The sequence below is a fragment of the Olea europaea genome, chromosome 16, assembly GCF_002742605.1.
Source record: "Olea europaea var. sylvestris chromosome 16, O_europaea_v1, whole genome shotgun sequence".
In the NCBI taxonomy this organism is placed as follows: domain Eukaryota; kingdom Viridiplantae; phylum Streptophyta; class Magnoliopsida; order Lamiales; family Oleaceae; genus Olea; species Olea europaea.
In genome coordinates this window covers 13,452,742-13,466,477 of record NC_036252.1, presented here as the reverse complement: position 1 = coordinate 13,466,477, position 13,736 = coordinate 13,452,742, and the positions used below count along the sequence as shown (strand labels likewise).

General features: G+C 44.7%; 1 protein-coding gene across 1 annotated transcript; it reads left to right on the top strand.

Annotated features, from left to right (window-relative positions):
- Positions 1 to 3,016: 3,016 nt before the first annotated feature.
- Positions 3,017 to 3,902, top strand: LOC111412651. Its single transcript, XM_023043580.1, has 2 exons — positions 3,017 to 3,290; positions 3,366 to 3,902. Exons 1-2 carry the CDS (start codon positions 3,017 to 3,019, stop codon positions 3,878 to 3,880), a joined length of 789 nt encoding a protein of 262 aa, XP_022899348.1. The 3' UTR covers positions 3,881 to 3,902.
- The last annotated feature ends 9,834 nt before the right edge of the window (positions 3,903 to 13,736 follow it).

Below are 13,736 nucleotides of genomic sequence, written 5' to 3'. Positions count from 1 at the left end.
GATTTCTTTTAATCATGCTTTGATTTCAGAAAATGTTTAACATTATTTTTATGTTCATGGTGCAAGATTCGATCCAAAGAATAACTTACTTTCATTCAAAAATCAAAAGGGATGAATTCATATCCATGCATTTGGATTCAGTAACGATTATTGTTTTGCTCTTCAAATCCATTTCGGTAAATTGAAATTACATTTCGATTTTGTGAACATAAACGGTAAATTTTTTTTATGAATATAATATGCACAATATCGGTATAATTTTTCAACAATCTTAAGATGAATTTTAGTGTTCGTTGTGCATCTTATACTCTAACTATTGTTTAGAACTTATTATCAAAGTTACTGGGATTTTACATCAGAAAAAGGAAGACACGGGTATTCTATTGTTTGTGCAGAATTAAGTCGCAGTCTTATTGACTAAATGGTCCATAATTTGCATATTAATTAATCCTTGTGCATATTGAGATAATGCAAAACTGGACTCTTCGGTATTGGACATTTTATGAATGTGGACGTGAAAATCAGTTTATTCAAAAAATAAACAATTGAATTGTTTGTCATAAGTTATTTCTTAGTGATCTATTTTTCTTAGACACTTGCATTGAATTGTTGAATCGATGCCAACAATTTTATTCTTGTGATGATAAAGGAAATTGTTGACCTAGAAAATTGGTCCTTCCACGTGGCCAACCGAGAGCTACTCCACGTATTCCTCCCTGCGCACAATCAGCGAATGGTCAGACGCACACGGCCGGGACCAGCGAGGGTGGTAGCGGCCGTATACATTCCGACGTTCAAGTCAGGTTTAAGTGATCAGAACAGTACCCTGGGGCTGTGCAAATCAATGATAAAGGGGGAGGAGAAAATATATAAGCTTGCTATGGAGTGCTATGTAGTAAGAGTTTCATTACCTCTGCCTCTTGCCAAACCTTGGGGTATTTATAGGTGGTATGAGCCGTTGGATGTAGGATGCGTGTATACATCTGACGGTATGAGGCGTCCGCTCATAGGCGTCAATCAGCCGCGTCTGTAGAGTGGGCAGACAACTTGTTTCTTCTGAGTTGAATTGACATAAAGTTGATAAGTCACATCAACTAGCCTCATGGAGACGTCGAATCAATTTAAACCTTAGGTGCAGGAAAGATCTTGGCACAAATCACTTTCTAAAATTGGCGGCGGATCTTCTAACTGGGGTCCACTTGGCCTTGACCTCGGGCAAGGTACTTTTGGTCAGTTCAGTATTACTAGGTTGCAGGCATTGCTGATATCACTTCGGAAACACTTCGGACGGGTCTTTATCAGGTCAGAATATATGGTGGTGAGCGTTTCGAGGCGTATCAGATTGGAGCGTAACAGTGGTCCCCCAAGTCCAGGTATGAATATTTATATTATGGGTGAACTTGCTTTCCTGACCCCGACCGCGACTTCGACTTGTGAGAGCTTGGGGGTTGATCTTTTACAGCAATCAAGGTTATGATCCTAGGCAAATGTGCCAAAGTTTCGTTACTGTGCGCAGTGTCCGAGGCGGTAAACTCACATGGGACTTTGCGTCAGGTACGTCGAAGCTTCGTAAATATGGTGCGTTGGCCCACAAGACCGACGTGCTGGGAGATGGCTAAAACTTTGTAAAGCATGGGAGGAAACGCAGCATCCGAGGTGAGGATCCACAGGGGGCTTTGCGTCAGGTGCGTCCAAACTTTGTAAAGTTGAGTGAGGAGCTCATCTGCCACTAGTGCGCTGACCCACAGGGTCGACGCGTTCGAAGATGGCTAAAACTTTGTAAAGCATGGGAGGGAATGCAGCATCCGAGGTGAGGACCCACAGGGGGCTTCGCGTCAGGTGCGTCCAAGCTTTGTAAAGTTGAGTGAGGAGCTCTATCCGAGGCGATTCAAACGTCAAATGATTTAACAACTGTTGCGTGTTTTCAAGGTGATAGTTGGGTGCCATGCCCATTCTCTTAAAAGGCTGCTGCGGCTACTTATTATTATTGACGGCTGGTTGTAAGCAAGGTGATGCGTTTTAAGCAAGCGTGAAAGTCATAGCGACATCTTGGGCGTAGATCAAATCTGGCGTTTCATTTCAACGGCCTAGATTAAAGATGCGATGAACGGCTTAGATTGATCGCATTTGAATTCGACGGTGGAGATCGGATTTGTCTTTCTATAAAAGGAGGACTTTGAGGTTTTCTCAGGCTTTCTACCTTTGCGAAACAAACAAGTCACTTTGCTCTCAAATCATTTGGCGATTTCCAGCGTTTTCTAAGCAATTTCGGCAAGAAAATTGAACTTCCGGCGACCTTACACCATTTCCGACTAGGAAAACCTTCAAACTCGTAAGTTTCAATACCTTTTAGAGCTTTTAAATTTTGAAAGAATGGCCTCGGAGGGAAGTTTTGGTTTCGGGGAGGGGGTTAGGACTAGTGAGGGTGGACGAGCCCGTTGTGGCGACCTCCTCAGAAATAGCTGGGGCAACAATAGGGGGGAAAATATATGGAAGCGACCGGATAGCCTAGCAGATACGTCTGTGCATTGGGGGCATCGAACTACCCATCTAAATTAAGAGAGGCCGACCTGGGGAGACTTAGGACAGAGTATAGGATCCCTGATAGCATAGATTTGATCCTCCCCGGGCTGGAAGAGAGAGCCTGCTACCCTAGACCGGGCTGTGTGGCCATTAGCGAGGCGATCCTTAGGGCCAGACTTAGGCTGCCAGTTCACCTATTCTTTAGGGTGGTGCTTAGATCCTATGGGCTAGCCCCGACGTAGCTCAATCCGAACTCTTGGATCCAAATGGTGGGCTCCTGGATGTTGTGGAAAGAGGCGTCATTAGGGGTGGAGATGCCCCTCTCCGTCTTCCAGACCCTTTATATACCTTAGGTTAATGTCGAGGGGATAAGACCCGGGGATGGTATTACCTTACTTCATGGGGTTCCCACACTCCATTCGTGGTCGATTTGTCGAGCTCCATCAAAAAATGGAAGAGCTCGTGGTGCTGGACCGCAAGGCGATGGGACACGATGGAGGGGGACCCCCTGGCGCCTCTTATGGTCCTGACGAAGTATTCAACACTTAATGAGTATAGTAGTTATTTTTCCTTGTATTTCTCTTCGGTTCGAATTGTGCCTAACATTTACATTTCCTTTGTAGGTGCTCTTCCTTGGTGCGAGCTGTCATCTGAGGACTTTGAAACCATCTGCATCATTTATCAGCTGCCTCAAAAGAAGAGGTCTCACCATAGGCTGATCCGAAAGAACATCCACTTCATTACTCACGATCTGATGGCATCCCAAGGTAACTGGACCAAAGTCTTTGCTTTTTATTCCGAACTCTCAAGACTTGTACTAATTCCTTATTCGCTCTTTGCAGACAACTTTAATAAGAAGATGCCGGTGCGCCCTGACTTTAAGACCATCCAGAAGATGATAGCAGAGGCACAGACATTGAAGGCCTCCTCCTCCACGTACAAAAAGCGAATGGAGGATTTGGTGGAAGCTAGTAAGAGGCTTCAGCCTCTGACGGAGGAGAAGGTACCAGAGAACCCGGAGGCTGACCTTCGGAGGAAGGGCAAGAAGAGTACCGCCCCTCCAAAACGCCTAACTGTGGCGAGGCCACCCCCTGCTCTGAGGCAGACCACAATTCCCACCGGGGTGGCCATTCGGGAGAAGAGGCCCACCCCAACTGAGCCTGCCACTGCCCCAACCACAATACCCCTCGCTGCAGTGCCAATTGATCAAGTGCCGGGGCAGCAGAAGAGGAAGAAGCCCCATCCCTCTAAGGAGGTCGACTTTCTGGGCACCAATCATGACGAGCTCGTAAGGGAAGTGTTGGATGCTCTTCCTCCAGAAACAGCTATGGTGGTGGTGGTCCACAGCAAATACTAGACAGAAGAGTGGAGGGATCACACCGCCTCCTACACGACTGAGGATTTGGTGGCTGCGAATAGTGCCTGCGTGGCTCGGGCCCTGAGTACAAGCATCCAGCTTGAGGGCTTGGTGAAGGATCTAAACTTTAAGAGGGAGGACCTCGCCAAGCGCCTCGAGAAGGCGATGCACTATGGGGATGCTGTACGAGTGGCCTAGGCCAAGGCCACACAGGCGAAAGAGGGCCCAGCTAACTGTCGCTAAAGCAGAAGTGGAATGGCTGAAGAAGGAGTTGTATGAGGTGGAGTGCCAAGTGGCTGCTGTGACTCGATGGCTTGATCACGCCAATGAGCACCACAAGCTCGCCACCAAGGCTCTAGAGGCCTTCAACAAAGAGAAGGCGGAGCTGAGGCAGAAGGCAGAGGCTCAGTCAGAGGAGATTGCCTCTTTGAGGGAGGAGTTGAAGGAGGTGCACCCCACTCTGGACATCTCTTCATTGGAGGCAGAGTTCGGGGGGCCAACTGGAGGTAGGCCTGATAGGCTTGGCGAGGAGGCTCCGGAGGCCCCGGAGGCGGCTAATGTAGAAGTCCCTCCAGCAGAGTAGGGTTACCTTTTGTAATGGCTTTGGCTTCCTTGTACTTAAATTTATTCAATGAAATGAAATTTTTGCTAAGTATTTGCGCTTCTGCTTTTTTATCTTTTCTATCTGTTCATACTTGTATGAATGACAAGCGTCAGACTAATTGTCTCATGAGAATAACCAGTTAATAACTGTTAACAATTTGAGATCGGACCACTTAAGTTAATATGAAGCGGAACACTTAAGCAAACATGAAGAGCCCCTTAACGTTAATCAGCTAATAATTGAAGATCGGATCGCTTAAATGAACCTACTGAAGGACTGAGGAAACTATTTACTAACTGATGTGACTCAAAAACGAAGCTTCATTACTTAAGATAAATTACACCACCCTTTACTAAGGCAATTCCAGCACTTAGGGAATTTTAAAATTGAGATCAGATCAGAACAATCGATTCATTATAACATACTGAGATCAGATCGGAACAAAGTCTCATCATTGATAGTACTTCCTCAAGTGTTCGATGTTCCACTGATGAGGCAGCGCCTTTCCTGCCATATCTTCCATTTCGAAGGTACCAGTATTGGATTCCCTGCGGATGCAGTAAGGGCCTTCCCAGTTCGGGCAAAACACTCCTAACCCGATTGGTTTTGAAGATTGGAAGACTCTTCTGAGGACGAGGTCGCCTAGGCGAAGAGTTCTGTTTCTGACTTTGGAGTTGTAATAGCGGGTCATCTTTCGATGATATTTTGCCAAGTTCACTTGGGAGGTATCTCTCCTTTCCTTGAGGAGGTGTAGTTCGCTTATTCGAGCTTTGTCGTTTCTGATCTCATTGAAATGTATATGTCGATGTGATGGGACCTCGACTTCGATCGGACTCATGGCCTTGGCTCCGTAGGTCATGGAAAATGGGGTTTCACCGGTTGCAGTCTAGCAAGAAGTCCTGATAGCCTAGAGGACGTGGGAGAGTTCGTCAACCTAGGCCCCCTTTGAGGTATCAAGTTTCCTTTTCAGGGTGTGTTTGATAGTCTTGTTCACTGCTTCAACTTGCCCATTCGCTTGGGGGTGATGAGGTGTCAAGAAGTCCTTCTTTATGCCCAGTTCGTGGCATAAGTCTTGCATCTTCCTGATGTCGAACTGTCTTCCATTATCAGGCACTAAAGAGTGGGGAATGCCGAATCTACAAATGATGTTTTTCCAAACGAATTTGGTAGTATTAGCCTCGATAATTCTGGCAAGGGGTTCAACCTTGACCTACTTAGTGAAGTAGTTAATGGCGACAATGGCGAAAGTTGCACTTCCTCTCCCTTTTGGAAGTGGACCAATGAAGTCAATGCCCCACTTGGCAAACGGCCAAGGGCTGGTTACTACGGAGAGGCTCTGAGCAGGCTGTCTTTGTATGTTCTAAAAGCGCTGGCACTTGTCACATTTTTGGACAAACTAGCAAGCATCCCTTTTCAGGGTCGGCCAGAAGTAGCTTTGACAGAGAACCTTGTGTGCCAGAGCCGTTCCTCCGGAGTGATTTCCGTAGATTCCTTCATGGATTTCCCTGAGTATGTATGTGGCCTCTTCGCCTCCTACGCATCAAAGAAGCGGCGAGGCGAAGCCTCTCTTGTAAAGGGTATCTTCTTGCAGGACAAAGTGTGCAGCCCTTCTTCTTAACTTCCTCACCTAGCCTCTGGAAGCAAGCAGTGTTTGCTCCTTCAGGTAGGCGATGATGGGCTGCATCCATAATGGGGTGCCTTCTATCTATAATATCTCTTCACCTTCGGAGGTTGAGGGCTTTGATAAGTGCTCAATAGGGACGATGTTTAGCAACTCTGAGTCCATGCTGCTGGCCAATTTTGAGAGGGCGTCTGCATGTGCATTCTCTAGATGGGGAACTTGAGTCAGTTCGAACCTTTCAAAATGAGGAATTATGTCCAGAACCAACTTCAAGTACGCAATCATGTTACCATCTTTGGCTGTGAAGTTTCCATTGACCTGATTTACTATAAGCTGAGAGTCACTGCTTGTCGGGAGCCTCCTGATCCGCATCTCCTTAGCGAGTCTAAGACCCGCCAGAAGGGCCTCGTATTTGGCGGCGTTGTTCGAGGCTTTGAAGCCGAACCTTACTGCACAATTTAGCTTGTGGCCTTCCGAGCTTTTCAATACGATCCCTGCCCCTGCGCCCGCCTCTCCTGAGGACCCGTCTACGAACAGTTTCCATGTGGGGGGCTTGGCTGGTTCCATTATCGCCTCCATTTCTGGGACTTTGGCAAATTCAACCATAAAATCAGCAAGGGCCTGGCCCTTGATGGCGTGTCGAGGTCGGAACGTTAGATCGAACTCACTGAGCTCGATTGCCCATTTTAGCAGCTGTCCTAATGCGTCTGTTTTCTGCATCACCTGCTTTAGTGGGAAATTGGTGAGAGCTTGTATTGAGTGGGCTTGGAAGTATAGCCTCAGCTTTCTTAAGGCTGTGATACGGGCGGGTGCCAGTTTTTCCATGTCTGGGTAGCTTATTTCAGCTGGGAGAAGTGCTTTGCTGATGTAGTACACTGGCAATTGGCGCTCATTTTCTTTCCTGATTAGGACTGCGCTGACCGCCACGTCCGAAATCGCTAGATACAGCAGTAGAGATTCATCCGGTTGAGGTTTTGACAAGAGGGGCGCCTCTCCAAGGTGCTTTTTCAGAGAAGGCTTATTCACACTCCGAAGTCCATTGGAATTTCTTTCCTTGCTTCAGCACATTGAAGAAAGGCAAGCTTTTATCTGTGGCTCTGGAGATGAAGCGACTGAGTGCGGCTATCCGACCGTTGAGACTTTGGACCTCCTTCAGTTTCTGAGGTGACCTCATTTCTAGCAAGGCCGTTACTTTCACTGGATTCACCTCAATTCCTCTCTAATTTACAATATACCCCAAGAACTGGCCCGATGCCACTCTAAAGGTGCACTTGAGGGGATTCAATTTCATATTATACTTTCTAAGTATCTGAAAAGTTTGGTCGAGTTGACTCACGTGTTCGGCTGCCTGGAGGCTTTTGACCAGCATGTCATCCACGTAGACCTCCATGGTTTTGCCAATGAGTACGGCAAACATCATGTTGATCAACCTCTAATATGTAGCTCCGGCATTCTTCAATCCGAAGGGCATAACTTTGTAGCAATACAGACCCCTGTCCGTAATGAACGATGTAGCTTCCTCATTAGGTCGGAACATGGGTATCTGGTTATACCCCGAGTATGCATCCATGAAACTCAGTAGTTCATGTCTAGCAGTAGAGTCCACAAGTTGATCTGTTCTTGGAAGTGGGAAGCTGTCTTTGGGACATGCCTTATTTAGATTCGTGAAGTCCACACATACCCTCCACTTTTCGCTGGGCTTTTTCACCATGACCGCATTGGATATCCACCTTGGATAGATGACCTCTCTTATGAAACCACTGCAGCTAAGTTTGTTTACTTCATCATTCAGTGCCTCGTACCTTTTCGGATTGAGGGCACGACTCTTCTGTCTATGGGGGGCATAGGAGGGGTTGATGTTAAGGTGATGGCAACTGATCCTAGGATCTATTCCCACCATATCTTCATGTTTCCATGCGAAGACATCCAGGTTCCCTTTCAGGAAGCGTATCATCTCTGCTTTTGCTTCAGGTAACAATGATTTTCCTATACGTAAGACCTGACTGGGGTCTTCTGGGTTGACAAGGAAAGTCTCCAATTCTTCCATTGGGGTCGCATTTGGTTCATAATCAATTATTTGGGGATCTAACTCATCAAGAGGGTGTCCTTGTTCAGGGACCTCTTCCATGTCGACGTCTCCCCCTTATTCAGAGTTATGCCCTTGTTCAGGGGCGTCGAGCATTTCCATGTCCGTACTGACTTCAGCGGGTACCTCAGTTAGGATTACATTAACAATTCGGGGCTCGAACTTTCGCAGCGAGTTTAAGTAGCATGCCCTGGAGCCCATCTGATCGCCTCGGACCGTAGCAATCCCATGTTCGATTGGAAATTTCATGCACAAGTAGTGGATGGACGTGACAGCCCAAAGGTCTTTCAGAGCGGGTTTGCCCAATACTCCATGATAAGCCGATCTGTGATCTACCACCAGAAATTCCATGAAGTGCTGGGCGACTAGGGATGCCGAACCCATTTCAACAGGCAGGGTGATCCGCCCTCGTGGGATGATGTTGTCCCCAGTGAATCCGAATAGTGGGTCGGTCATAGGGATTAACCCATGTTCAATTTGCATTTTGTCAAAAGTGGAGTCGAACAATATGTTCACGGAATTGCCATTGTCAACGAGCATGCGTTTTAATCCGTTTCTAGCCACTATGGCTCTTACAACCAATGCATCACAATGGGGGTGGTGAACCCCCTTTGAGTCTTCTTGGGAGAAGGTGATTGGGGCCATCCTATCTGTTGCTTGCGATTCGTTGACAATGTAAGTGATCATTGAGGGGTCCTTTGCTTCTCTTGTGTAGTTTCTCTGGGCATTCCTAGTGTTGCCACCGACGTGGGGTCCCCCAATGATAGTATCGATTTCCCTGATGACCTGGCTTCCAAAAAATTGGGCTTAGTTTCCCTGTCTGGATTGACCTCGATCCCTTGATTCTCTTCTCTGAGGGGATTGTTCCATGTGACCTCTCCCTCCCCTCCTCGGAAAGGTAGATCTGCGAGGGTATTCGTTCCTGCTAGAAGGGTGCGAGTTGCTTCGATCAAGGCGTCGATTGACGTCACGGCACTCACTAGTGTCATGTCCATAGAGTTGATGGAATGTACAAAACCTTGCTCCTTCCAAGGGTCTGTTTGACCTCTTCTTCTTCTTCTTGTTATCAGCTCTTCCAGATGGTCCCGCTTCGACAGGGGCATTATCATATACCAGCACCGGTACTGCATTCAATGTGACGGAAGCTAGGGCTGTCCGGATGTGGGAACTATTGTATGACCTGGTTGGGTCCATTGCTGAGTAACAAGGTGTGCTGCGGGTCCTCGGCCTACCTGCCTCTGAGGAGAAGGGAGTCCCTGCGCGGCACGATTGCGATGATCAATCATTTCTTCACTGACAATTTCCACTCTCATCATTTCCACCAGCTCGTCATATGTGGAGGGATTCTTACTGCGCACGTCCCTCCAGAACAAAGTGTTCATGTTGAGCCCACCTTTCAGGGCTGAAAGGGCTTCTCTGTCAATGACCTATTCGCAGTAGGTGATTTTGTCTGTAAACCTGGCGAGATAGCTTTTTAGCGTCTCCCCAGGGGCCTGCCTCATAACTTAGAGGCATTGCACTGGTGCCTCTCCTTCCCTGCGTGAGAGGTACTGGTTCAAAAATGCTTTCTTCAAATCTGGCCAACTTCTGATGCTTAGGGGAGGAAGCATGTTGTACCATACTTCAGCGGCCCCGCCTAGCGTTAAATGGAAGGCTCTGCATTTTAAAGCAGGCGAGGCTCCCCTTAGGCTCATCTGTGTTATGTACTTGGTGAGGTGCTTCTCCGGATCCCCCTTTCCTTCATACTTGGGGATCTTAGGGGGCATAAAATTTGTTGGCATTGGGAAGCTTCGGATCTCCATTGAGAAATGGAGGTTATCATCATCATCGTCAATCTCATAAGATCGACAGGGCCCATTTAACCCTTCATCATCTTGGATGTTCTGGGGAGGTGGAGATGTTTCTCCTCCACTTCCCCAATCGACTAGGTTCTCCTTTCTCTCCTATTTCTAGGAGGAGGGGAAGCATGTTTTTGTTCATGATCTGGACGAACTGATCCTCTTGCTGGGCGGACCCTATTACTAGAACCCTCCCCTATCCGGTCGAAGACGCTTACCAACCTTTGGTCCTCATGTTCTTGAGGGAAATTGTCCCCCCCAAGCATGGTTCTGATGGCTGACTCCCTTGCACATAAGATGTGGCTTTGGCGTTCATCTCCCTTTCGAGGGAAAGTTCTGTGTGTCGACTAATGTGGCCTCGGGAGTGAGATACAGGGGCTTCTCGCACCGAATAAGATCCTTGGGGCATTTGATAGCCCTGATGACCCTGGGCTTGCATGAGGAGTTCATGCATTGCCATATTCTAAGCTGCGATGTCTCTCATACCTGCAGCTATCTGAGCCATTCCTTCAGTGAGTATGGCTGTTCTTCCACCTCGGCGACGTCCGTGATGTGGTCTCTGATGAGTAACATTGTTATGGAGTACCTCTTCTTCAGAGGCCTCTCTCATGGGGTTGTCGTCTTCATGGTTATAGCTCATCCTACCTCCTTTTTCAAGGATGGTGAGAACTTGGATTGTAACTCGACTTTATTCTTTTTCAAGAACGTCCCATTTTCAGGGTTAGTCGCTAGTTTTCCAGTAACTTCTCCGATGGAGAATGCAAAACTTCGAATGGGAACTGTTTCCCATAGATGGCGCCAATCTGTTGACCTCGAAAATTGGTCCTTCCACGTGGCCAACTGAGAGCTACTCCACGTATTCCTCCCTGCGCACAATCAGCGAATGGTCAGACGCAGACGGTCGGGACCAGCGAGGGTGGTGGCGACCGTATACACTCCGACGGTCAAGTCAGGTTTAAGTGATCGGAACAGTGCAAATCAATGATAAAGGGGGAGAAGAAAATATATAAGCTTGCTATGGAGTGCTATGTAGTAAGAGTTTCATTACCTCTGCTTCTTGCCGAACCTTGGGTATTTATAGGTGGTATGAGCCGTTAGATATGGGATGCGTGTATACATCTGACGGTATGAGGCGTCCGCTCATAAGCGTCAATCAGCTGCGTCTGTAAAGTTAGCAGACAGCTTGTTTCTTCTGAATTGAATTGACATAAAGTTGATAAGTCACATCAGCTAGCCTCATGGAGACGTTGAATCAATTTAAACCTTAGGTGCAGGAAAGATCTTGGCACAAATCTCTTTCTGAAATTGGCAGTGAATCTTCTAACTGGGGTCCACTTGGCCCAAGCCTCGGGCGAGGTACTTTTGGTCAGGTCAATATTACTAGGTTGCAGGCATTGTTGATATCACTTCGGAAACACTTCGAACGAGTCTTTATCAGGTCGGAATATATGGTGGTGAGCGTTCCGAGGGGTATCAGATCGGAGCGTAACATAAATCATGGAAATTTGATTATGTATAATTTGTTGCATGATCTGGAAAAAGGTAAACGCCATTTAAACGACCAGATGTCTTTATTTTATGTGCATCTCATATGCTCGACATTCTGGAAATTATGCAAGAACATAAATCTATAAATTTGTAATTGATTTTGTGCACTCATATTAATGGTATATATTGATTCCACATTCGTCGAATTGTCATAAACGTTGGCAATTCGTCGATAAGATTTTAAACTTAAAGTGCACGTCTTTTCTAGATCTGTTGAAACGGTCCCGACAATTAAATTCATATGGTGGTTTTGGCAACCGTTGACTGTGGTAATAGTTGGACACCATGAAGAGAAAACATTTGATTTTGCATAGGCTTTATGGAACTTATGCACGCATTATTTGCTGTGCCATTTGTGCAGTGTGTGACAAAGGTATCATACGTGGCTTGGATTGTCAATTAAAATGCATGGCTGCCAAACCCAATACGTGTCGTTCCATGTGGCTCATTAAGGCAGTTTTGTTAGATGATGGATTTCATGCAATTTTCTTTGAATAATCTGAAAAAGTATAGTTGGTCACTGGTGACTCCAATGTTATTGGGGTGTATGCCAATTATTTCATTGAAATATATGGAAATGACATGATAAATTTGTTTGATTGATTTCATGTCTTGATTGAACTCATATTAACTTGAGTTAAAATTGATAGCCTCATTTAATTTTATGAGATTAAGTGAGTTGATCTTATGTAAAATTATATTTGTATAAGAGTAAGACAAAATGTGGCCTTTTATTGTTTGCCAAATTATTGTGATATGAAATTATGGAGCACAGACGGTGTCTATAGTTGGCGGTGGTACCGGTTATCCTTGAAAATAATGATTGAAAAACGACATTCACTTGGAAAGGATAAAAACTGTGTTATGCAAGATTGTGTAGAATATTATGAAATATTCTAAAATCAATTTAAATGAAAAGGTGTCTTTTTATATGAATAATCATGGCTTTTGGTATGATTATTTCTAATGGGTGTGTCTCTTCATAAAGATTAATTCAAGAGGTGTGTCCTTTTGTAGAGTTGTGTCCCTTGAGAACACAACTTTTCAACATATGGTTCATTCGTTCATTCAAGTTTGAATATGGTGAATAAAGTGAATATATACCTTATTATTTGACATGAAATGAAACTATCATATGAAATGTTACAAATGTGATAAGTTACATATGTTTGGAGAAATTGCAATTCGTGTGAATCAAGATGCTTAGCCCCCTTTACTATTGAAATTGACTTCATTCATGAGACCAATTAAATTGGTTTATGCTTGTAAAGTATTGTTGGTCTATATGATGGCCTTGATTTAATTTGGATGATCAAATTAAAATAATTGGATTGAAGCACGTTATATGCAACTTTAATAGAAATAAATTGTGAGTCAACGACCACTATTTTAAAAATACTTAGACTTTCATGAAGCACTTGATACAGATATTATCTAAGAGAGAAATGAATTGAACTATGAAAGAGTTGCTGAATTCGAACTTCAATTGTAAGCCAAAGATGTAGGGGGTTATCGTAAATACTCGTGAACTTGAATGAAAAGTTCAAAACTTGAGGATGCAACATTACTAGATTACATATGTATTCCTAATTTAGGAATCGTGAGGGTAACTTAATTTAACAGTTACATTTGCTTCTATCTTATAATCATAGAAAGATATCTATGAAGGTGGAAAGATAGAAAACCCTTATACTAATTATAAAGATGATATACACTAGGTTTAAAGTGGATTAAATGGGCGGAAGCCAATTGTAACGGTAAGAACAATTGGAATATTGGAGAATATTCATAAAGTTTGAATGCATTGCAATGCTTTAATGATGATATGAATACCTATGTATGAAATATACTAGTAAATATGATTGACTAATGTAATAATTGATAGAAATTCTTCAATCTTGTTTGAAATTGATAAAGCTAATGAGAAGCATGTAGCTTCATGAAAAGATTTCTTCGTGGTGACAATATGTATCTATTAAATGAATTGATTGTTGGCTAACTATATTTAATAAGATACTAAGTCACATGTAAGTCTAGACATGTATGTCGTAGATATAATACCACAACCAGTTGATCTCAATGGTGTAAACTTGTGGATCCATTTATATATGTTTACCAAGAGATCAAGTATATTGCATATCGAAGGGAATGAAATTAAA

Bases quoted from the DNA above. Each gene is read 5' to 3' on its own strand.
- LOC111412651 (XM_023043580.1), top strand. From the start codon at position 3,017: ATGGAGGGGGACCCCCTGGCGCCTCTTATGGTCCTGACGAAGTATTCA. The intron at 3,291-3,365 runs GTAACTGGACCA...CGCTCTTTGCAG, and splicing joins CGATCTGATGGCATCCCAAG to ACAACTTTAATAAGAAGATG.